At 40.0% G+C, this 24,700-nt stretch overlaps 1 protein-coding gene across 2 annotated transcripts in view; it reads right to left on the reverse strand.

Annotated features, from left to right (window-relative positions):
* Nucleotides 1-1,900: 1,900 nt before the first annotated feature.
* SDC2 (syndecan 2) overlaps nt 1,901-24,700 on the reverse strand; it is a 63,864-nt gene continuing 41,064 nt past the window's right edge. The window contains exons 1-6 of one of the 2 annotated variants that reach the window (XM_086882015.1): nt 19,919-20,010; nt 19,506-19,659; nt 18,226-18,337; nt 10,521-10,654; nt 9,621-9,756; nt 1,901-8,404 (exon numbers count right to left, since the gene is read on the reverse strand). In XM_086882015.1, the coding sequence (XP_086738141.1) occupies nt 8,241-8,404; nt 9,621-9,756; nt 10,521-10,654; nt 18,226-18,337; nt 19,506-19,574 (615 nt within the window). In that variant the 5' untranslated portion in view covers nt 19,575-19,659; nt 19,919-20,010 and the 3' untranslated portion in view covers nt 1,901-8,240. Of the gene's footprint in view, nt 8,405-9,620; nt 9,757-10,520; nt 10,655-18,225; nt 18,338-19,505; nt 19,660-19,918; nt 20,011-24,700 lie in introns of those variants that run through there. The other variant, XM_086882021.1, reaches the window with a different exon arrangement.

The following is a 24,700-nucleotide window of genomic DNA, read 5'->3' on the forward strand; positions in this document are numbered from 1 at the left end:
GAATATGTTCCCACTTGAATCTCCTTATAAACTGTGTGACTTGTGGTACCATGGAGGGGAAACAGAGCATGGGCACCTGACGTAAAACCAGATGTGCAAGGAGCCCACCCTGTTCATTCCTACAGATTTTCAGTTTTCCAGTCACAATTGGCCCAGCAGTATACATGGGACTGCCTCCACTCATGTGTTTACAAAGCAAAGGTATTTGAATGTCTGACATCAATTACCATATATTTGCATTAAAAATACATTAATACTGCTCTAAAGAGCTTTCCTTACAATGAAGCAATTCAATTATAGTTTCTCTCGAGAACTCTCTCCCATAGACCTAGGTACCTCCACTCTTAGTATTTTAGTGAGGATGAAACCCAGGTTCAACTTACTCAAAATCCAAATTTGACTTATTCCATCCATATTTGTCCCAGACAAGTTTAAATCCATGGACACTTTTAAAAATGAGGATAAAATACATCCTTTATTTCTGGACTTGGCCTGAATTGAACTGTATTGAACAGCCCCCCATGCCCATCACCAGAAGTATTTAAGTCCAGGTTGGATGGGGCTCTGAGTAACCTGGTCTAGTGGAAGGAGTCCCTGCCCAGGGCACGGGGATTGACACCAGATAATCTTTAAGGTCACTTCTAACCCAAACCATCCCTTGATTCTATGAACACATTGGAGTGCTCATACAGGATGTGAACATAAAACCTCCATCTAACAGAGGCAGATGGGAGGCTGAGTAGAAGTGTGACTTCTCTCAGTAAGCTTCAGCCAGCCATTTTACTGGGAAGGGGAATGTTCTTGGAGTGGCAGATACTAGACAGATGGACAGAAACTGAGTGCTAAAATAACTTGTTATCATCTGAACAGGCCCAAAAGTGAGGGGTGCTTTATTTTGTGACAGGTTTTGAGCACAGACACAACTCAGTGTGTGGATTCATGCTTTGAGACCTAGCTTCACCAATATCTCCTTCTAGGTTTAACTACAAGACTCTGAACAGGCTGCTCAAGTCACGCATTAATCATTTAAACTTAAAAAGTCTGCAAGAGAGTTAATGTGTTACTTCCAAAATGAACTAAAATTTTGGAGTCCTGATCCTCTACAGTATATATTTAGAAGGTGGCATGATTCCTACTCAAATTTGCAAAGTCTGTCTGATCACAGTTTGAAAGTTTTGATAAACATGCTGAAAAGTGAAAAGTTTATAAACTGAATGTCTGAAAGAATATATTGCTTCTTTAAGAACAGGTACAGCTTTTCTTAGAAGAGCCAGAGCTGAACTAGTCTATGGAATTTCAGAATCTGCATTAAAAGTCCCATTGGAAAAGGCTAAAGTAAAATTCTGCTTGGCTTTTAGTGGCTGAAAGTGTGTTATAAAAAGCCCAGACTGGAAGAGAAAAATTTATGATTTCTATTGCTAGAGCTGTTAGAAAAATCAAACCATGAACTGTGAGAAGTCACATGGCTGGGCACCTGCAACCAGTTTTTGAGATGATAAAAGAAAACTTTAGACACTTTGACAGCTCTTCTGTGGGTATAATTTTTTTTTCTTTTTTTTTCTTTTTTTTCTAAAACCACTTAGAAGCTGAAAAAGTGGAAACCTTGTACTCCACCTACTTATGGGAAAAAAAGAAGAGAGTTTGAGACTTGCTGGTTCTAAAATATTAACAGACATTGTGATTGGAGTTACTCAATTCAGTAACTAGCAGAAATGGTTCTGCATAATAAATAAGTTACAATTATTGCACGTGCTTTATAGTCAAAATAGTTTTGCTAATCTTTGTTCTGATGGGCCTAATATATTTTGCTTTCTAAGAAGTGCTAATTTCATGCATTCATAATGAATTCTCAATTTACACTGGAAAGCAAGTTGAAACAAAAAAAAAGCTATAAACTGAATTGGCTGTTAAATAAGTGTTTATTTATCATTTTAACATAACAGAATGGAAAAATTGAAATATAAAAAAATGGAAGTTAAGCTTTGTAATGGTGCTAAGTGTGAAAATAGTTTGTACTACTGCAGAGCAAAATTTAGTGTAAAGATTAAATAAATTGTGAGTTAACAGACCATCTTGTTTACCAGCCAATAAAAATACATTTTCTTTAGGAAAATATCTGAGCAAATGCAAAAGAGGGTGAAAACTGATGATTTAAAAACAAGTTTCTAGCTGCTGCTTTGATTGTGGTCAATAATTTAAGCTTACAGTGATTCCCAGGTAAGGTTTTCCTGCAGGATGGAGCTCAGATCATGAAGATTCACTAGAACTGCTCCTGAAGTCTTGGCTCACCAGCATGGAAGTGGCACAGCCGCCAGCCTGGCAGAGGCAATGCAGCAAGGCAGGGTCCTTCATTCAGGCTTTTTGCTGTGAGCAGGAGTGAGCCATTCCCTCTGCCATCTGAGACTTTTCCCAAGTCAGCATTAACTCATCTGGCACTGTGGGCTGGTCCAGAAGGAAGCACATGCTCTGCTTCTCTTCCTTTCACAAGAGACTCTTCTGTTAGCTCTGTGGTACTGAAAATTATAGGGATGAATGATGAAAATTGAACTTCGAGCTGTTTTACATTCTTTCAGTACCATTTAGTGTGATGGTTGTTGACTTTTCCCTGCTGCTATACTTAGAAAGGGGAGGAGGAAAGAGATGAGTGTTAGTATTATGGGTTTTGACACAAAAACTTCAAAAAGAAAGTCTGTTCTCATTTCTCTTTGGTATTCTTTGGGGACCTGCAGTGTTTAGAAAAAGCTCCTATTCCACACAGGAACTTAGGAAAAATGGGTACCAAACTTTGTTTACACTCTAGGACTACATATGGCCATACAAGGTGGGTGGGTAACTAGGACACAGCTTTTTCCTCCACTGAGCTTAGTTTCCCACCACTAGATAAACTTCAAGTAGGTTGCCTGGTGGAATTATTGTTCCTTACACGTCAGAGCTTGGATTAAACATAGAAAAATATCCTCTGTGTTCATCAAATAAAAATCCATGGGAAAAAAGCTGCATAATGCCCCAGAAGAAATCTAAATTAATTAAAGTCACCCCCTACAGAGAACTTGGGCTCTGTTTATTTTCAACAAACTATTACAGGTTTTGCAATATTTTTCTGGAAGTTTTTCACAAACATTCCTGCTTCCTCTCATTCCAGGCCAGGGCTGAACTGCCAGGATGGAGAAATTCTTTGGACCTGACCTTTGATCATGAGAGACAAAGGCGCTCAGCCCCAGTCAAACAACAGCATTTTACAGATCTACTACATCTACAGATTCAAAGCTGCAACGTGAATGAAAAAACCTAGAGTTCTGCAAACTGTGCCATAAAAATATATCAAAAGAGTCCAATGCAGTGAAAGTATGACATCTTCCAAGCAGGGGAAAGAAATGTAAAGTTCCTTCCATAGGTAACAGCATGCCTTGACTGCAAAGCCCTATTGCACATCTCATCCCTTTTTTCCCACCTCCCATGGACAGGACAACCCAGACCTTCCAAGTGCAGTGCAGCACCCTGATCACTGCCTCCTGTCACCCTCTCAGCACCTCGTGTGGGCAGCAGGATGTGCACAGGGTCAACCCTGCAGGTCCTTCACCTGCCTTGCTGCAGCCAAAATTCCAGGGTTGAGCCACCAGTAGAAGCAGTGATGAGCAACATCTCTGATGTCCTGGGAAGCTGTGTGCACCCAGGAGTGTCTCTCAGGGTATGACTCCAGCACCTGCTCACTCTCCTGCCTATAGATTCTCTCTGTGAAGGACAATTTCAGTGCAATGGTAACAACTCAAGAAAACAAAATGCTTTGTAACTTTCAGTGGGAAACAGGGGCTGTCAGGACAGTCTCTCTTCCTGTACTCTTTCCATTCACCCCCAATTAATGTCTGCAGTTCTAAAGGTGCCCTGTCCCCTCCCCCTGATTCCCACTATAAACTAAACTCAGATACTGCAAGTACACAGAGGGATTTTCAGATTTCCACCCACGTAAACAGTTACTTGGCACATCTGATGCACATGTGAAATTGGTTCACAGGGGCCAGGACAGGCACCCACGTCTCCATTTCTAGCTCAACCGAGCTTAAATTTTATCATTTATTTTATTTCAGAGAAAAAAAATACACAAATTACTTTACTTCACAGAGGAAGAAACCTCAGCAAAGCATCTTTTTCCCCTGGCAGGGTTGGGTTACAGCTCCCCCACTCCCGCCCACGCAGCTGAACCCAGCGCCTGGTCAGGCTGAGAGCAGCAAGGAAATCAAATGCACATGTCAGCATCCCCCTCTCCTGCTCCAGCCACCAACCACCCCAGCAGCAGAAGACATGCCAGGGAGTGGTATACTAGCCATGTCTTTTCTCAGATGAACTGTACAGCAAAGTCATGTTCACTTGGCCTGATCAAAGTTTTGGAAAGGTAATACTCTAAAGGTTCCCAGCACGGAGTTTTCACACCAAAGTTCAGAGCTCTGGGATACACAGGCAAGAACTTCAGTGTAAAAAAGTTAATGTTAATGCTCATTAAAAGTGGACAACAGATATTTCCTTAAAGGAAATTATGCCAGTCTGATTAAGCAAGTGCTAATTAACAAATATAATGGACTGCAAGTCTAAAAAAATTTGCTATATTGTTTTCATTTATAATAGTTTCTATTATAAATAGAGAGAATTCATCCTCCCTTCTCACTTGCTTATTTAAGCAAAATACATAAACACTCAGCATAATATCGTCATCTGCCTCACTCCAATAATTTTTATTTCATGCCTATCTGGATACTTGTTTTCTTACTAAAGTTGCCTGTATTCCATATGTTGCTTAAAAATAGTACCTGTCATTTAAGACTGCACTTCACCATCATTTCCATAAATAGCTCCAAGTAAAACAAGAACAACTAGTCCAAGTTACAAATATGCTTCTCTCTTTTTAGGAGATGCAAGAGAACAATTTTTATTTTAATTTATCCTATTTCAGTGAAGTGCAATGCTCCAAGTGAAGAAAGAGCTAACTATGCAGCTTGTAAACATGAGCTACAATTCAGTCATAAAGCTGCCAAGCAGAGGAACCATGTACTCAACTTCTCAAGTTGTTTTGCCATGAATAAAGCAAAGGTGAGAGCCTTCTTTCAGCATAAACTTTACACTAGTTGCACTTGGCTTCTTTTACTAAGAATCTAAGAGGAAGTAACAATTTATAACCCAGGGTAAATCAAAGCAAAATGGCTCTGATAAACACTGGAGCCTATCAGTGACAAGGAGACGCTGTATCAGATGGCTGAGGAATTCCAGAGCTCTCCAGTGGCTCAGCAGAGCCAAAGGTCTTTAGGAAAAGCCATAGCTAGCTGAGGGCAGGTGGCGCAGCACCACAGCCTGGCACCGAGACTGCCAGCTGCCCAGCAACATCCAGGAGTAGCCAGAGTATTGCTAGAAACACATCCAGGAAGCAGAGAACAAAAGGGAAAGGAAACCAAAGACCAAGTGGTGCTAGGAAGCCTCAGCGTAAGAGACACACATTCCGCTGCCAATTTCTTCTGAGCAGCATTGCTGGGAATCGAATGTCTGCATCAGACTGGTTTTCAGACTGATGAAAACTGAACTTATGTTTATAACCAAGATGAGAGCTCTGCTAGAATTTTTCCCTAGTAGTTTGGTTTGGCACCAAAAACAGAAAGGCAAAGAGATTGTGAGATGATAAATCCTATTAACACACCTACTACATGTTCAGAAGTTTCAGGTTCTTGTTAGGGAGGCTGGGAAGACAGCAACATTTCAGGTCTGCATACACAGCTGAAGCATTAAACCTCTTCTGCATATAACAGTGTATAATAAATGTGCAGGGAGAAAAAGGCGAATGGTGAAATAAAGCTGAAAATTTACCACTGCTTGTTTGCAAACAGATGCAAGAGGAACCAGACAAGCATAATATTTGGTAGTCTGCATAATTACAACAGATGTCTATGTTGGATAAAGTGGCCTGTACGGTAGTTACAGAGGCAGAGTCTAACATACATAAATATGATCAAAACAGCTACTTATTATCAATTTGCTTATGAAGAAGACAGTTTATCTGGTGTTTAATATTTATAGCTATACTTACAGCAATATTCACTGCACCCTAGAAAGAAATTCAGATCTACTACCTTAAGCAAAGTGGGCTTCAAAAAACTGGATGTCAGACTATACAAATGAAGTATTAGTTTAGGAATAGTAGACTTTATTTTGGCACTTTAACAAATGCTTTATTTTACAGCAGTGGCACAGCATTTGCCAGAAATTTTCTTTTCTTGGCACAGTTATTTCAAGCAGTTATTTTACTAATTGAAGTTCACTAAATATTGCACAAGATATACCTGTTAAATTCTTACCCTGTTTTTACTTGCTGAACTTGTATGGCTTTGAAAAACTTGCCAGTTCAGTATAAGTAAAAAGCAATATATTAAATATTTTAGCACAGGATAGCATTTGTTTGTTCCTAAATGACCACTGAACTTGGGACAGCAACAAATACAAGTTGCACAACTCTTATCTGAAGAGCTACCAGATCTTATTTACAATATATTGCCATTTCTGAAAAGCACTTCAGCTTGACATCCTGAACACCTGTATTTGGGAATCTCAAAAATAAAAGACGAGGAGGTCAACAGAGCAGAAGACGAAGCCATTTGTCTGTTACAAAGCATAATATAAGGAGGCAGACTAGCATCTTCTCCCTGTGTCCCTCTATCCAGCACCTATCTAAGTTCTAAGCAACAGAGACTTCTCTCTTCTACTGGGAATATTTCTTTCTTCTCTTATGAAGATATTCCACTTGTCTCAACTCTTCTGCTGGAGTCTGAGCAGAATAAACCAAAATTCTCTGAAGGGATGGGGAAAAAACAAACGCGAACAGCAAATCAAAAACAAATACACACAGTAAATGAGCTGGGGTACTCCTTTGAATTTTACAGCAGGGAAAACAACATTTGCAGGAAGAACAGGCCCGTGTCAATGCTGCCATTAAACATAATTCAAAAGTCGAATGTCCCACAGCTAATACACCAGATGCAAGACTTAAACATTCCCTCTTCTCTCTGCCACCTTAGCAACAAATCCGGTGTGAGGATCACCCTGATCAACAGCCTTTCTTTTTTTGGTCTGGATTTTTTAAGATCTACTAAATGTACTCTGTGACATTAAAACATAAGCAAATAGACATGAAATGGAAAACATACAAAAGTATATCACAATAGAATTCTCAGTATTAGGCCACATGATTTATTCAGTAGTGTTTATGTTCCCAAATTACAATTGTGTCTATCCATGTAAGACTACAAAAGTTACCATTAGAATTGTCTGTGCTTATAAAATACCAACATTTTCTTTTACTGTTATATACTCACTAACACCAGTCTGCAACGAGTCACATATAATCATAGGCACTTCAAAGGCTTTAAAGACGTTTACAACTTAAATGCGTTTTTAAAGAACAAAAATTTAAACCTCTACTTGTACCTTCAAATTGCAAATAATTAACAAATACAGTGGCCTTAGAAATCTGCAGCAACTTCTCAAAATACTGTTAGAGTCTTTGGGTTTGCTTAGGTTTGTCAGTAGCTTACTACAAATCTTCCTTACAGGAGATTTGTTTAGTAAGAATACGACTATACAGTTTGCAGTAATAATCCAATTTTACACGTTAATTTGCTGTTACAAATCTCACTGAAGCTACAGGTACGCTGAGAAACAATGCAAAGTGTAAAATTGATATTCTGACACTTAAATTTATACAAAGTGGAGGCTGAAGTTTACATAGCTGAAAAATTACATTTACACTAAAAGTTACTGTTATCTGAATTATCTGAAGACAAATTGCACCATGACAACTACAAAAAGGCATTTTTTGGAAACAGATAAATTAATGAAATAAAAACTAAGTTGTAAGATCAATCTGAGACATGCTGACCAAAATTAAACAACTTTCATTGAACCATAGGATAAAAACAATAATTTTCATTATTTTATATTTATGCATAAAGTTTTAAAAATCATTCAGTGAACATCAATGGTTTTATAAAATAATGCTTTGCCACTGTTATTCACAGAACACTGCAAATGTTAAGTTTTAATTTTACATTTTTAAACGAATACATGAAAAGTTTTAAATACAATGGGGTTTTATCATAAAGGTGCCATAATGGCTCTTTAATGAAAAAAAAACTTCATTATTCTATGCAAAAGCTTTATTTAAAAAAGTTCAGTGATCTCATAAATAGAGACACTAAATAGGAATTTTATGCATAAAACTCCTTAGTTGGTGCCTTTTGATAGGCAGCACACGATGGTTTACGTTCACCAAGGTCGTAACTGCCTTCATCCTTCTTTCTCATGCGATACACCAGCAGCAGGATAAGGAAGATTGCAAAAAGAAAACCAATAACTCCGCCAGCAATAACAGCTGTAATCAAAGAAACAGAGATTCACAATATGCCAGTAAAACAAGTTTAACACCATACTACTTTTTCATCTCACACAATGAGTTTGCTATTATTTTCAAATTGCAGGAAAGGGCTCCCATTATGCAACTGTCTTCATTATTAGTATCCTGAAATATACTGTCAGAAAGCTTGTTGGCATTCATGAAGGCAATCATTTAAAATGATATTCCACTTAAAAGTCAGAGATCCAACAACCCAGTTTTAAAAAAGTTATTTTTTTCAAAACCTCAGCTAAGAAGACCACTAGTACTGCCAGAGCATAAAGCTGTCTTTAAAATTAATTTTTCAACAGTTACATTTTCAACTAAAAGATTTTGTTATCCTAGCTAAGAAATGGACTTTTACTTTTCTCTGTCAGTTTTCACTCTGACTCTACACTAAAACAAACTTCCTGTTGATCAGTAGTAATAGGAGAGAACACTTCATGCACTTTTCAGTGTGTGAAAAGTATCAAGTCCCAACCAGACCTCAGGAGGAAACCCACATGCTTCCATTCATGTGGATTTAAGGTTATTTCACATTTTGATGCTCATAGGAAGATGTGGTCCAAAACTATGTGACTTTCATGGCTCCCAACTCCCCCTCCAAATACAAGGGGGGAAAGTACACCTGTAAACACTTTCCTTAGGCCAAAAAAAAAAATCTCACAGGTAGTGAAAACATTGGTGGCCAGCTTTTGCCTCCCTGGATTATGCATAGAAATAGACCCTCTTTATCTTAAGGGATCTCTGTGCCCTAATGGATTGTGCTTATCCATCCCTTTCCACCCACCCATACCTGCCGTGAGCTCCTCCCAAGCATTGCTTATCTGCACCAGATGGACCAGACAGCAATGTGCTCTTGGGGGGTGAGAAATACATTTCTTCATTACAAGCATCAATCAAATTCCAACTCCTTTTCTGAGCTGTGAAAGCTCCAGATACTCAGCCGGCAGTGTTCGACTTGTGGGCATCAAATCAATTAGCAACGGACTTTGCTATTAAATATTTCCCCAAGATGCCCAATTTATTCTCATCAAATCAACCACTCGCTACCCCCTATGAATGTGCTTATTACTAATGTGTTTAATAGCATCAATCTGCCAAGAAATCTTGAATGTTGAGTTTGCATTATTTGATACAAAGATCCTCTCTGTTTTATTTCTGGTGAGACAGACCTTGGCAAACACTGCCTCACCTGCCAAAACTTCTGTTCTCTGGAAGAGGTTTTCTGAATGCTTCTGAGTGAGCACATCAGTATCATCCCCTGGCTCATCACTCTTTTTCTTGGCATCCATCTCAGGCCTTTCTTCTTTCTCAATTTCTTCAGGTGACTGTGGCACAGAAAAGAAATCTGAGCATTGCTTACAGAGAGGGCAGACCACGAGTTGGCACATTCACTGCCTGCTGTGGGCAGTCACGTAGCTGCGGCTCCACGCACATACTGCACAATGCCAACACAACACATAGGAAGCTTTTAGAGCACAGAAAGCTGGTCTAGACATTGTAATTGGATCTATTTGTCATCATCATGTCAAAATGAAAGCACTGCCCATAAGTTTAAAACCTCTGAAAGTACATTTAGGAAACAGCTCTTAATATTGCCTGTGTTTATCAGTATAAAAGCCTCTGAATGAAATAACAACTCCGAAATTAACACATCAGATATGTTATATGCAGAACATCTTTGAGGGTAACTTAGTATGATCTATGGTGGCAGAAGGAAATACTAAAATATTAAATGGAACCTGCCATTCAAACTACAGCCAAACCATATAGCATTCTCCTTTAGAAGGGAAGTTTCACACAGAATTTTTGAATAACTTTTCCAGAAATGTAGAAAAGGTACAACTCAGACTGGAAGGTATCTTGAGAAACTGTCTGGTGTACCATGATACATTATTTTGCATCTTTCTTTTCTTTCATGTGAAATCCAGATGTTGCCATACAGACTTTCTAGTAAGAATGAAAAGCAGGCTGTAATAGTAAGTGAAGTTTGGGAGTGCATTTTAATGTATATAAATAGAAGACTTAACATCAAACCATCAAGAATGTACAGTGGAATAATTTTAAATGGTCTTGCCCTCCAGCCACGCACCTTTGTTTGTGCAGGCACCTTGGTCTGCATTTTCACTGTGGTGGTCTCAGCCCTGGATGCATCACTAGTTGTCGGTAACTTTGGAACTGTTCTGGATGTTGTTATCACTGCACTGTCCTCATCTTCCTCAGCACCTGGAGACAAAATGTAACATTTCATTGACCCATGAAATTCTTTCAGACCGATTAAATTTTTTACTATGACACCAAGGTAGAGGTTGCACAGCCCACCCTAGGCAAGGGGCCTAGATGACAATGCCTGCTAAGATAAAGATGTGAGTGCAAGCAGTGAGCCTGAACTGTCAGGGGGATACTTGCCCCAAGTGACCCCATGAAAAAGGAAGGGAGTGCATCAGCTAGAGTAAGCAGCAACCAGGAAATTACCATGACTTTTCAAATGGAAGAACCCTTCCTGAAAAGAGGTATGAGAAGAGCTTTAACACTTGTAATAGGGGCAAAAAGCCTGTAGAGAAAGCAGCAGCCATCAGGCCTGTGTGACATGGGCAGACCCAAGTGCCATGGGTTCTGATGAGGTCCCACTGCATCAGGGTCTCTGCTGGAGCTTGACAGTGCCACCACCCACCCTGTGGGTACCCTCAGCAGCTACCTCCAGCTTCCTCAGAGACACCTAGAACCCACACCCTGGGGTGCAGAGTCTCCTCCTGGGCGAGGCAGGAGGTGTTGGTGGGGCCCCAGGCCCATACGGAGGTACCCAAGTCTCCCACAGCAAGGGTGTGTGGACAGAAGATCGGGTACACTCAGATAAGGGGAGCTTACCCACCCATGGCCTGTGAGACAGGTGTCTGTGTGCACATGGCACACATTGGATCAGTTACAGAAAGTGATTTAGAAATTTACAGTAGCCTGTTACCATTTTATAGTAGGTATTGTGCTTGTCTGTTGTGCTGTTGATATTAAGCCTATAAGTACAGTTCAGTGATTGCTAGTTAATTACATACCATAAATAAATCAATACACTTCTTTATCCTTACTTAAACTATTGAACAGTTTTTGCCTGTAACACAGGGCTTCAGCAATCTACAGCACATCTGTTGAATTCTGAAAAACTAAGCAGTTTCTATCTACAGGAAGATTATTACTACTTTGTATTTCAGTCACTAAGAATTCACATGGTTTTGAACTCCACATAATTCAGAAGCCCTTTTCTTTTGAACTGAGTAAGAGGACAAAAAACTCCCTAAAGATTACCTTAAATTTAATTTCCTCCACATTCAAAGGCCTGCTGGAGTATGAAGGCTCCTTTAGAATAACGTAATGGACATCGCTAATAAATATCCTTTAGTGATAGTGAAAGGAAGAAGACACAGGAAAGAGACTAAATTATTAGCAAGGCCTGAAAGAGTAAAAAAGAATTGACCATTCTTGGACCACTCCTTAGGAATCTCAATGTGTTCTGCTCATTACAGGCATTGGTTACCCAAGTAACCCTTGGGTAATAAATCTAGCAAATGTGCATAAGAATAGTTCCTAACAAATAAAACGCTCCTACAACAGAATAGTATGACTCACTCATTCCAAACTGATTTTTTCATCTGTTTTTTTAAAGAAAGAAGACAGGCTGAAAATATGAGCACAGTAATGATGTTTTGAAGTCATGATCAAGAATTACATAAATTTGGCATTTAACAAGACAAAAAACTAAAACAATTTCTGTATGGTAGAAAAGAAAATTTAGAATAATTAAGAAAAGATACTGGCACAGAATAATACTGGGAAAAAAACTTTCAGAGATACCAAAATTACAGCACAACTTCTAGAATGAAGACCTCACAACAAGAATCAGGTATTTTCCTGAAATGCAACTCAAAGATCAAAAAGTCGACATCCTGCTTCAAAACAGAGGTGTGGAAAGGCATCCAAGAGGAAAATTTTTCTGGCTTTGACTCAAGAGTTTTCTTTGAGAAATAATGGCTCACTGTATAGTTCAACCTACTTTACCTTGTGAAGTTCCTCCATATTACACAAAGCTTTCATAGGCAAGGAAATTAAAATTGATTATCAGATTAGAGATCTGATAAAACACATCTTCTGAGTACAGAAATGTATTTTCTTCTTTTTATGGAATGAAAAGTCCCAGTTAATCACAACTGCTCCTCCAAATCCTTAAATGCCACCTTTGCTTCAGGCAACAGCCGTGTCTGCCAGACATAATGGAGAGATTACAGTCTGAACTCTTTGGCTAAGGAGGATGCAGACCCACATTCTCTCAAGAAATGGGCAACTTATCTAATCCCTGGACTAGTCACTAGATTTGCACCAAAGGTACCCAGCTCTTCTTCCATACAGCTTCAGAGGAATTCTCACAATCCCCAAAATGTATCATTTAGGCCTGATTTGGGTACCTGCTAAGACACATCCCCCATGGTTCCTGCTTTCTAATCACCTTTATCTAAACAGGTCTCTGCTTGGCATGGGATAGATCTAAACAAGGAGAAGACACCTCCCTTGCTAAACTGACGGCAGTATTTTTTGAATTACCTGTAAATAGGAATGAGGGACCAAAAAATCCACTCACTAGTCCTCTCCAGAACATAGCAACACATAGTTTCATATTATACTAGAACATACTTCACATAGTATCATGCTCCCTAGAAAGCAGAAAAAAGAGCATCACCAAATCCAAATGAGATTGGAAAGAAAAAGCCTACAGTGTCATGAGCGTGACTTCCAAGTAGGTTGTTAAGAGGAATACTGTGAAATGGTTGGAGCAAAAGAACTTAATTCTTCCTCTGGAAAATATCACTGTTTTTGTAGCTGGATTTGGTCAGCTTGGGTTATAGTGCTGGCTATTCACTGCCTTGAGTCCCTCTTATTGAGGGCACCCTAAAAACCCCCATAGTTTAAGCCATAAGCCATCTCTTTGGTAGAGCTGAGAGCTCTCAACCATCACACACCATCTTTTATCCACTGTAACTTCTTCAGGATGTCCAACTGCTGTCCCCGTAGTGGTCAAAGTAACTCTACATTGCTGTAGTATCAGAAATATCTGATATAACCCTCTCAGCAATGTGCCTATTAACCATCCTTGGATAACAAGAATGTGAATACTTTTTAACACTCTTAGTGCTTGAGGAAACTTGTCAGGAAAGCAATATTTTACTGCACAGAAAGTAGAAATTACTGTATAGATAGTAGAATTTTTTGTAGGAAAAAGCCCACAGTAGTTAGCACTCTGACTTGCAAAGCAGCCAGTGATTAACACCTCCTATCAAAAAAATCCAATCACTTCACCCTATCTTTTGGCATCTAATTTGTCTGCTGTTGCACATCACACTCTGGGAGTACCACCACCACAAGCAAATTAGTGATCAGGTGGGCATACACACAACCACCATCTCTTTCACACCTTCCATCTCTATCAGCAATGTGACACACACCAAAACTAAATATTTTTAGCTCACTTATCTCACCTCCATTCACTGAACAGTCCCCAATGCAACTCTTAATCAACACAGTGTTAGGCATCCAGAGATGACACTGTAAACATAATTCTGTACCTATAATTCTAACTGCAGCTGAAATAAATTGAGACAGTGGATGTCACATCTCTGCTAGCTCTCACACAAGGAAGAAAAAACAAAGAAACCAACAAAACCTGAGGGAGGATTAAAAATAATAGCCCTAACTATACTGAAGTATAAGATTCTGTCCAGTGCATGAAAAACACACTTTCAAACAGAATCACAGTAGTTTTTTATGTCAGAAGACCTGGAGAACCAGGCAATCAATGTTATGAAGTATGTTTGGGGCTGGTTTAGCAGCTGACAGAAGTTCCTGCTCCAAGACAATCTGAAAGGCCCCTATGAGTGGGACCATAGCACATGGAAAATGAATCCCTGCTGTGTTACCTGCACCATGGAGGGGAAGCACAGCAGGAGAGGTGTGACTTCCAGGCACACTGCCATACAGGCCAGGAGCAGCCTGTGCCAGCCCTGGACCCGTGCTAGCTCCCATGCCCCACAGTGTCCCCAAGACCATGACAATGTCCTCCAGCCACATCACCCCCCGTCCCCAAGCCTCACACCCTGCTGCCACAGGACTCCCAAACAGTCTGCTGGCCTTGGAGCATAACATCAGCTTCCCCCTCGGTCAAGAGCCAAAGCAGATCTGCTCTTGTGTTTCTTGAAGAAGCTCCAACCCCACCACAACTTTTCTCCTGGAACAGTCTGCAGTCACTGTGTCAGAATACACATGGTTCATCCTGAGCCAGTGTTCTCAACTCAAGCTGCTACTGACTGAGAAATATTAGGCTGGGCAAGAAAAGAAGGGAAGAAAAAATTTGCATGATTTTCTGATATATATTATATATCTGATATATATTATATATTATGAGTGATTTTAGAGAAGACAGTTTTTCAAAGAACTTACAGATAAATCTGACAGAGATGGTACCTCTCCTTAACGTAATGGGTAGTCATGCTGCTTAGCAGCTACTTTCATTTATCTCCAAGACCAAGGCTCTATTAAAATCTTTTATGCCAGATGAAAAAGTAACAATAGTTATAAAAGCATTACAAGTTGTATATAGGCTGGGAAAATATTTTTACTTTTTATTATTGTGGTATATAAAACACCAGTGCTAAAAAGAGTGATGATAAACTGAAGCATCTCCTCAGAGATGGAGACTACAAGAAGGAGACAATGGACTAATTAAATCACTATGGATATTCTACTGTTGATATATGACAATCAGAAGGCAGGCACGGCTTCTCTGGAAATTGTTGACCCATGGATTCAGATTCAACACTTGGGCAAATGCACAACATTTGCTGAATGTACACTAAAAAAAAGGCTATGAAAGGAAAGAAAAGAAAAAAAACGAACACCATCACCTTTGCTACTCCTTATAAAAAGCCCTCAGCCAATTTCTAGTTTGAAATGTGTCAGGCCTACAGTGACATTTGTCCATGTTAATGCTGCTTGAGGACCTGCAAGGGCATTAATGGCGGTGCTGACAATTCCTGTTTATCTCCACAGGCCTGGTGGCAGCTAACAATTTTCACAGCAAAGAAAGGAGTCAGCAATGTTGTCATCTTGGATCTGTCTGCTTGGACTATGCTTGCTACATAGCAAGAAAACCAGTCTTGAGTGGGAAGGCTCTTCCTGCTAGAAACATTACATTACATCACTGAGTATCAAGTAAAGAGAGAGAGACTGAAGATAATATGAGAAACATTGATCAATGGTACAACTGCAGGACACTTTCAACAGGAAACAGAGAACAGTAAGTATAGGTGGAGTAGGGTGGAAAGAATGCTACTCTGCTTCCCTGAACTGAAGACTTTTTGCTTGGTTCATAAATATTAGATCTGGGTATACTGTCACATGAGCTCTTAGCAGGGGCACCCAGCTTGTCTCAGTCTACAATGTGACTTTCTCTGCTTTCTTGTAGGAAAGAAACGGAGATTGCCAGAGCCAGCAGAAGTGCACTTCAACTTCCACCCATGGCTCAAGGCTGAGCACAGGAAAAGAAAGAAGAGAAAGACAAGATGTTAGTGTTGGTGATGTCTAGAAGTAGCTTCTGTACTTTAGGCTTCACTTTCACAAGAGTCACAGAATTGTTAGGTCTGGATCTCTGGAGATCATCCAGCCCAAGCCCTCCAGCAAGGCAGGGTCACCTAGAGCAAATTACAAAGGAATGTGTCTGTCCATGTGGGATTTGAGTGTCTCCAGAGAGGGACACCTACAACTTCCCTGGGCAGCCTGTGCCAGTGCTCTGTTTCCCTCGGTCTCAAGAACTTATTCAACCCGTTGAGGTGTTCTAGTTTATGGCCACTGCTCCTTGTCCTGTCACTGGGCAGCATTGAAAAGAGTCTGGCACCATCCTCATGGCACCTTCCTTTGAGGTATTTATAGGTGTTGATGAGATCCCCTCTCAGGCCCAGCTCCCCCAGTCTCTCCTTTTAGAGATGCTCCAGACCCCTCATCATCTTTGTGTCCCTCTGCTGACCCTCTCCAGTAGCTCCTTGTCTTTCTTGTACCGAGGAGCCCAGAACTGGACACAGCATTTCAAATGTGGCCTCACTAGGGCTGAGCAGAGGGACAGGATCACATCCCTTGACCTGCTGCCACTTTTCCTGATGCACCACAGGATACCTTTAGCACTTCTGGCCAAGAGGGCACTGCTGGCTCATGGTCAGCTTGTCACCCACCAAAACTCCCAGGTCCTTCTCTGCAGGGCTGGGTCAATGCCCAGCCTGTGCTGGTACTTGGGGTTATTCCTCCCCAGGTGCAGCACCCTACACTTCCTTTGTTGAATCCTGGGTTAGTAAGATCTGAAGCCAGTTCTTGTGTAGTCTTTTCCACTTCAAAAGCAGGTCTGAATTTTCAACAGTCCGTATTAGAAACAGCCAAACACCACAGAGGGATGGAAAACTACACTAGACCATTCTACATACAACTATTTATTGTCAACCTATTTCCTTTTCTGAAAATTACCAAGTCACCAGCATCTGAAGACATGACAGAATGGGATGCTCACTGAAAGCACATTTTTCTGGGGATCAGAATAGCCCTTAGACAGTCATGGGAACTGAATAAAATCATTGATTCACCAATATATTTTTTTCAAATTAAATATTAAATTTCTCCTCAAATAAGTCTATATCAGGGAGGTCTAATTAAGCCTCTGATCACACTGGGATGTCAAATTGCCCCAAGAGAGGACCTCCAAAACACAGGACATCACCCAGATATGAATGATGATGGTCCTGGATTTGCCTGGTAACACAATCAGATGTCTGCAGAAAAGAAAAAGAAAAACAAAAATCCATCTGAAAAATCTCACATGAGCCTTACAGATAACATAGACAAGGCACTAGGAAAAGGGCTCATCCTTTGAAAGTACACAAATTAGATATAAGCATTAAGACATATTAAAATAAAAGTATAATAACAAACATGTCATTAACACACTTGGAAAATAAATGGGATTCCCACTACAGCTCGGCAAATACTCATGACAATAAGGAAATATCTTTTCCAGAACTACAATAAAATCCTGCATCCAGCTTTTGACATTTGGAGTCCTCAAGCTAGTCCAAAAGATACTCCTCAAAGAGACTTTCAAAGAAGAATGATTAAGGAGGTTTCATTGACACTTTTTTTGAAAAATTTTGAGCTAGCTACATGTCTCTAATGAGTGTTGAAGTCTGAGAACTCAGTACGTTGTACTTAAGAATTTCTTTATTCACAATATGGATAAAATTTCCTCAGAGAAAACTCACAGTTTTGGCAGTATCTAGATTTCTAAATGGAAAAGAACATCAACAGAAGAGGAATGGACACTATGTTTACGTGAACCTGACTGCATATAAGAGAAAACAACAATGCTGCTGCTATATTTTCTTACAGAGTGCTAAATTAGTATTATGTTATGGGAGAACTAAGCCTTCTCTAATCCTTATTTCTAAACTCCTGGGAGATCAACACAGAAATCAGAGGGAATGAAGAGAGCCAGCAGAGAGAAAGTAACACAGTGAAATGGTGCAACTAAGGAGTAAGAAAAAAGAGCAGAAAATTAATACTTCAAACCTGGCCCACAGAGGTGCCCAGTGCTCTGTAAATAGCAAAGCACTCACAATAGTCACTGAAAGGACCATCTCCAGCTTATAAAGCACAACTGCACAGATTTCCCTCAAATAATTGCATTACTTCTTACACTTTTAAAAATCAGTTTGTCTCACCTGAACCTGACCCAGAAGAATAATCATCATCATCAATTGGATAGACGCCTGATGCTTCTTCAACAGAGCTGTTGTCAAGGTATAAATCTTTATCAGAGGTCAAATCTGCTCTCTGGAAAACAGATAAGAGGGAATGGTTAAAAAGAAAACAGTTCTCCAGTGCAGCAGTCTCTTCATGTTCAGTTCTATTTTCTAAGTTGATGGTGGTACACTGAAGTCTGTACTTTCGGTTTACGCCACGCATTCATCTAAGTTGTTACAGAAATTTGTAAAAATTACAGCATTACAAAACAAAACAAAACAAAAATTCCAAGGCTGCACAATGAAAACCACACTTCATCTCATTAAATGCACGAATGAATAAATAGGATATGAAATATACTCTGCAGAGCTACTGTAACAAGAAGCAAATCCCAGGACTGAAGCCCTCTGTCAGGATCTCAAACATACAAATCTATAGGCTATCACATTAAGTCCGTTCATTTGATCTCAGATGAGAAGGAACAAAAGCATGTATCAAAAACTATCTCAGAGTTTAATCAAGCCAAACCTCATGAAACTCTCAAGTCGTAATTAGAATGAACAACTGACTACAAACGTTTTTAACCCAGTGCTATTGATTAAGGATTATGACATTTCCAGCCAGATCAAGCAGCATCATGCTCCGATTCCTAAACGAACACATCTCTCCTAAAATTTAACTGCATCTTCAACAGGCTAAAAATCTGGTTACTTGTGATTATCACCACATTTCTATATCTGCAAGTATTTCCCCACTAAAGAGAGATTCTGTTAAAATGAGCTCAACAGAACAAGGTATCAGTCACTTTTAAAATTGACAATTCAGGCTTAGAAAGACTAAGAATTGTCTTCCTCTACTTCAGCTTGCACTTTCTTAACAGAGAATAAACTTCCTTGGGAGAGCCAGGTATCTTGGATGGCTGAGAATGTACCTGCCACTATTACTCTACTACTATAACCAGCACTTCTGTTGACACCTGTTTGTCATGAATTTTGAAGAAAATATTACAGTTATAAATGAACTTTTAAGAAAAAAACCCTTAAATAACAAAATGCTATACCAAAATTTATCTATTCAGTATCTCATATAAGCACTCAATACTGCTTCCCTGAGTCCCAAAGGTTTCCGATTTACTTATTATTGCATGACATTGACAGCCCCTTTTATTCCAGCCTACATTCACTGTAGCTTTCCTAAAGGAAAAGCTTTCTTTTTCTCCAAGCTGTGAATGGGATAACTTCTATATGCAAAGACTCACATCTGACTTTACAAGGCAACTTTTCCCCCAGACGTCTCCCCAGAGGTCTAAAATTATTGTTGAAGACATTTGTGATTTCTTTTTAGGATTTTTTCCTGGCTGCAGATTCCTGTTTAAAGCTTCTTCACAGCAAAACACTGCACATCAGTCTGATCTACAATAAAAAAAATATTCTTTATGAAAAGCAGAAAGGCCATCCTGATTATTAGTGTATTTCAGAGCAAAAGATCTTAGCATGGGGGGTACCTAACGCTTCCCTGAACAGCTCTGAAGTGAAACAGTATTACCCCTGTAGTTCTCCTCTACAGAGGAAAACACACATGATTGTTAGTCAAGGCATACTCCTCCTATGGCCACTCTTACGTGGGGGATATGCAGGGGGAAAATGTGCCCTGTTATTAAGATAAGCTTACAAAGAACTGTTCTGATTCTGCTGCTCTTAGTTCACACGGTCTGCCTGGAACTGGCTGCAGTCCAAAGCAGAAATTCAAGATGATGTCTGGTCACTTATCAAACAATCTAATTCCTTTAAAAGATGTCTCCAAAGGAAGTCATGAAGTACCTTAGTAGGTGAATAGGTGGTATTGTAATTAAGACACAGCTGAGACTGTTTCCGTGTAGGAAAACAACTCCCTGTCACATGACAAATATCCTGCTCTTGATCCAGCTGCCACAATGGACCAGGCTACTTCACCCTATTTTGCTTTCACACACAATCATGGCACAAAACAGACCACTCCTCATTATCAGGCAGGAAAAAACAAAACTTTTTTAAAGGAAATGCAGGTGGCTGGCTGTGAGTATAGAAAAGGCATACAATATTCAAAAGGCATCAGAGGCAGTGAATATTACCCAATACTAAGTTGGGGGAAAAAAAAATTAATATCTACATGCAGGAATTTCCCAACAATGGAAGTTGCTTTTGGCAACACAGGAATTTGAGCATCTGTTGTATTTTATTCTGGGGATGCAAAGAATACAATGTGAAACATTATTTAATATCTAGTACTGTGGATGGCAGAGCTCCATCAGAATGAGCAAACTGTTCCCTATCTATATCACTATATACTATAACAGTCTTATAGAACCAGTACGATATTTACTATAGGGAGAAATACATGGTACAGTGAATTCTGAGTGCATTCAGATCAGCCATCAAGCTCCACCTGAGGAAGATGCTTTGCAGCCTCTCTGAGCAGAGCCCCTTGCCTCAGTTCAGCCTGTTTCAGTACAAATGAGTCTGGTGGAACTCGGGCAGGACACAAGCATCCTCTCAAATCAAAGGCAAAGGAAGCATACCCTAGCTTAAAAATCTCCAAGCATCTGCATACATAAATGCATTCACTGCACTGTCTTTGCAAGCTGGCTAGCAGACTCAGGGGTAGAAGCACCCCCTCCGCACCCACAGCTTGCACCTTTTATCCCAGTTGCTCAGAAACACATAGATGCCTTAGACCACTTGGAATGAAAGCTGCCTTAAGGCTCAGAATAAAAAGAAAAGCCCAACAGTTAACAAAAAACCCCACAGCCATTAAAAATAATTCTGTGAAGATTCAGCTTAAAAAAATGAGAGAAAAATAATGAAAATAAAAGAACACTTTATGGTGTTTAAGTCAGTACCAAGTACTGAAGCCATGCTTTACAATTTTATGCTATGGTATGTTAAAAAAAACTTGATTTAGTATTTGCTCTAGAAATGTTTTCTCATTTGTCAGCTGTGAATCCATGGGGGTCCATGGACTACTTCCAGGATGTTCACAAAAGACAAGTTGGAAAAACGAATCTGTTGTCAGTAGGCTTGGACACAGAAAGGCCTGTACTAGCATTTCAATATATTTAGGAGGAAAAATAAAAAAGCTAGCAAATTCTAGTTCCATAAAACTATTTTTAGGTATTATGAAGACCAAATATTTAAGTGACTATTTCCTGTGGCTAACAATTGAAATGAGAGCACTCGTGTCACTTTTATGTAACAGCCTTATTTTCAGACCTATTAAAACGGCAGGAACACCAGGCAAGGATGTCTCTGTTATCAGCCCTTTAATCTGGCCCTGAAGCCACAAAAACTGCTCGTTACCTCTTGACAAAGATTGCATTCTCATCTATCATTGTTATCCCACTTAGGTTTTTATTCCAAGAATATAATGCTGCAAAATCCTGTGACCTAAATACTTCACATGCTACATGCCAATGATCACTGACTCCTGCCTGGTTATTGACTACATTGGCATAAATCTAAATCTCATGGAAGTAGTGCAGATTAGCACCCTTTAAGTACTAGATAAAAGATATTTCCATACCAATAATATGCTGAATTTGAAATCTCAATGTCTTTATTTTACTGCATTTTACATTTACAGTAATTTTAAATTTAATAAACTGTGACCATCCAGGACATATTAAAAAAACAAAAAAACAACAGACCCCAAACCCCTCATTTTGACACTGAGAGAGGAAACAAAGCAAAAAAGAGACTTCTTCCTGTCTCATCATCTCATGAAAGACATAAATCATCCATCAAAATTACAATGGCAAAAAATTTAAAACAATCATCAGACAACGGGAGGTTTGGGAATAGATAGATATTTTGTTTGAAAAAAATATGAAGTGCCTTGTCATAGCCATTCCCTTTTCCAGGGCTGTTGTTACTGTCAGTCCTCCCATTCCATGAGGGTGGTTTAGGAGTGAGACATTAAAGACTTTCATGCCACATGGATGACACAAAGAAAGCTGGTGTGAGCAGCAATGAAGGAGTAAAGTCTACCCCGGCTGTCGTGGCTATTGAAACTCAGACACTGGGGCAATAAGCAGCTGACACATGGAAGGAAACTATTTATTATTTACAGATGAACTCAAATTTTTATTCTCTGTCTTTGGGTATATGCATGGGACAGAGAATTTAAGTTTTGCAGCTGTGTTACTAATGATACTTTGCCTCCCTTTTTCCCCAGATGGAGTTCTTTTAGATGTAACCCATTTAGTAAGCAGAGAACCAGAGACTAATATTTTAGGAGTGATGTTGCATTCCAAATATCTAAGCCACAAGTCTCTGAAAACTTGCAAGCATTACAGCTGTTGATTAGGCAGAGTTCTTCCATATAAGAAGGAGAAAGAAAACAGGTTTTCTCTTCTATTAACACATAGTGCAGTTTCATATACACTTGTACAAAAGCATGCTCAGCTGGTGAGTCTGAGTTAACTAAAGGGCTGTACTCTTCACACACACTACATTTTTGGAAAGCTAACTATGTGAATGCACTCATCTAAAGCCTGAGAGTCACTGCAGGCTCCTACCGAAGGCTGGAGAAAAGGCAGTTGTGTGAAGAAGCTGTATTTCCTATTTCCCTCTAGGCTTCCTGCAAAAGGAACTATGATCAGCCATTCAACAGGATCTAGTCCTAACAGACCTCAGCATTGCTGACCTTGAAGCTGGCAGGTGTCTTCCTATTATTGTTTGCCAGCTCTTTGCTTTCCTTCGTCACACTAGGAAAGGTGACACTGTCCCATTAAGAGTTTGTTAACCTCATCCAGGAATGTGAGGCATGATTTTAAACAACAACAAAAAAAAACACCAACAAAAAGAGTACAAAACTTCAAAATCAGATTTCAACCTCAAAACACCATGTTTCCCAGAGAAACATACTAACCAGAAAAGCAGCCACTTTCCATTTCTCATTGTGTTCCTGGTTCTCAGAGATGAGCCTCTTCTGACTCCTTCAGTCTGCAATTTCCTATGCTGACCACATGTGTCCAGTTAGAAACATGTAATTTTGATAGAGGATTTGATGTTACAAGGTATGTTTACCACTAATTATCTTAGTACAGATGTCTGCCTTGCCTTTCACAGTTGGCCACGGTAGAAAAGAAAACTGGTAGTCCCCATTATTTCCTTCCAAACTGACACTGCCCACTTTTAAGGGCTCACAGGACAAAGTCTTCTCAGCAACCCCACCTCAGGTGCACTGTGCCAACCACCGTGGAGCCATCAGTGGAAATGCTGGTGGGATGTATGGTTGTGGGATTTTCTGGGAAATAAGATGCTAATAATTGGCAACATCATTTAAGCACAACACTCTAAGGACTCACAGCTTTCTTCCTTGGAGGAACCTGCTTGCACAATGCAAGAATATTAGTGGAGCAGAAGGGCTGCCCTGCACCACAGTCTGGGTCACTGTGATCACAGCCAAAATATCCTTTCCGTATCGACAGGCTGCAGATCGAATTTTCCAAGTTTGAGAGCAAGGATTTTCTACAGAAGACAGTATCTGTATTGCTCATTTCCCCCAAATAATTCTGACAGTTACTATCCAAGTTTTACCTCGAAATGGCCTAAAACCCTTGCCAATGTGCAACCTTGCAATGGGAACTGCCTGGAACTGCAAAAGCCACCCCCCTCCTCCACTGCTGCCTTTGGCCAATTAAATACCCAGCCTTGACTGCTGTGACTTACTCTGGAGAGCTCGTTTCCACAGGTATTTTTAAAATCTTAGAGGACATTTGCTGTCCTTCCTCAGGTAAGAGTGGAAGAGCAAACTGACTTTGTATGGGTGTCCCTACTAGTGTAGTCGTTGCCTGTAGGGATGGTGTTGGTGGTGCTGTCATCCTGCATGGTGCAGAGCAGAGCCACTATTGCAGCTGGAGCACCCGCCAGAAAGATTATTCACGCTCCTTGTACCTCACGTATGACTTCCTCATCCTGCACAAAACTATAGCTTTAGGCCTCCAATCTCTCACGACAGATAAAGAAAGGGTTTGACCGCCCATGGCTGTTGAGGAAAGGCAGAAAGCCCAAAATAAACACAAGTACTGCAAACTGCTTCTACTACTGCTAGTGTTCAACAATAGAGAAGCCTACCAAAAGAGCTGATTTACAGAGATTGCATCATGTCAGAGCCAAGAGTCTAAATATGCTGGCTTTTAGGATGCACACAATCTGTTACGCCAGACTAATTACCAAAACAGAGGCGTGTTTGACAGGGACGGCATTAATAAAACAGCTCTTGCTGTTTGGTGTCAGGCGTTTCAGCAGTCTGTGTCATGGCTCACAACAAAAAAAACACACCACATCCAAGGAGACACCAACAAGCCACCACCATGTCAGCTACTGTTCACTTATGGCCACATGCTGAAGAAATTACAGTGCTGCAGTTGATAGGTTTAAGTTCACACTCTTCACGGAGCCACAGATGCATGTG

Source organism: Cyanistes caeruleus, chromosome 1, assembly GCF_971803275.1.
Source record: "Cyanistes caeruleus chromosome 1, bCyaCae1.hap1.1, whole genome shotgun sequence".
Classification (NCBI taxonomy): domain Eukaryota; kingdom Metazoa; phylum Chordata; class Aves; order Passeriformes; family Paridae; genus Cyanistes; species Cyanistes caeruleus.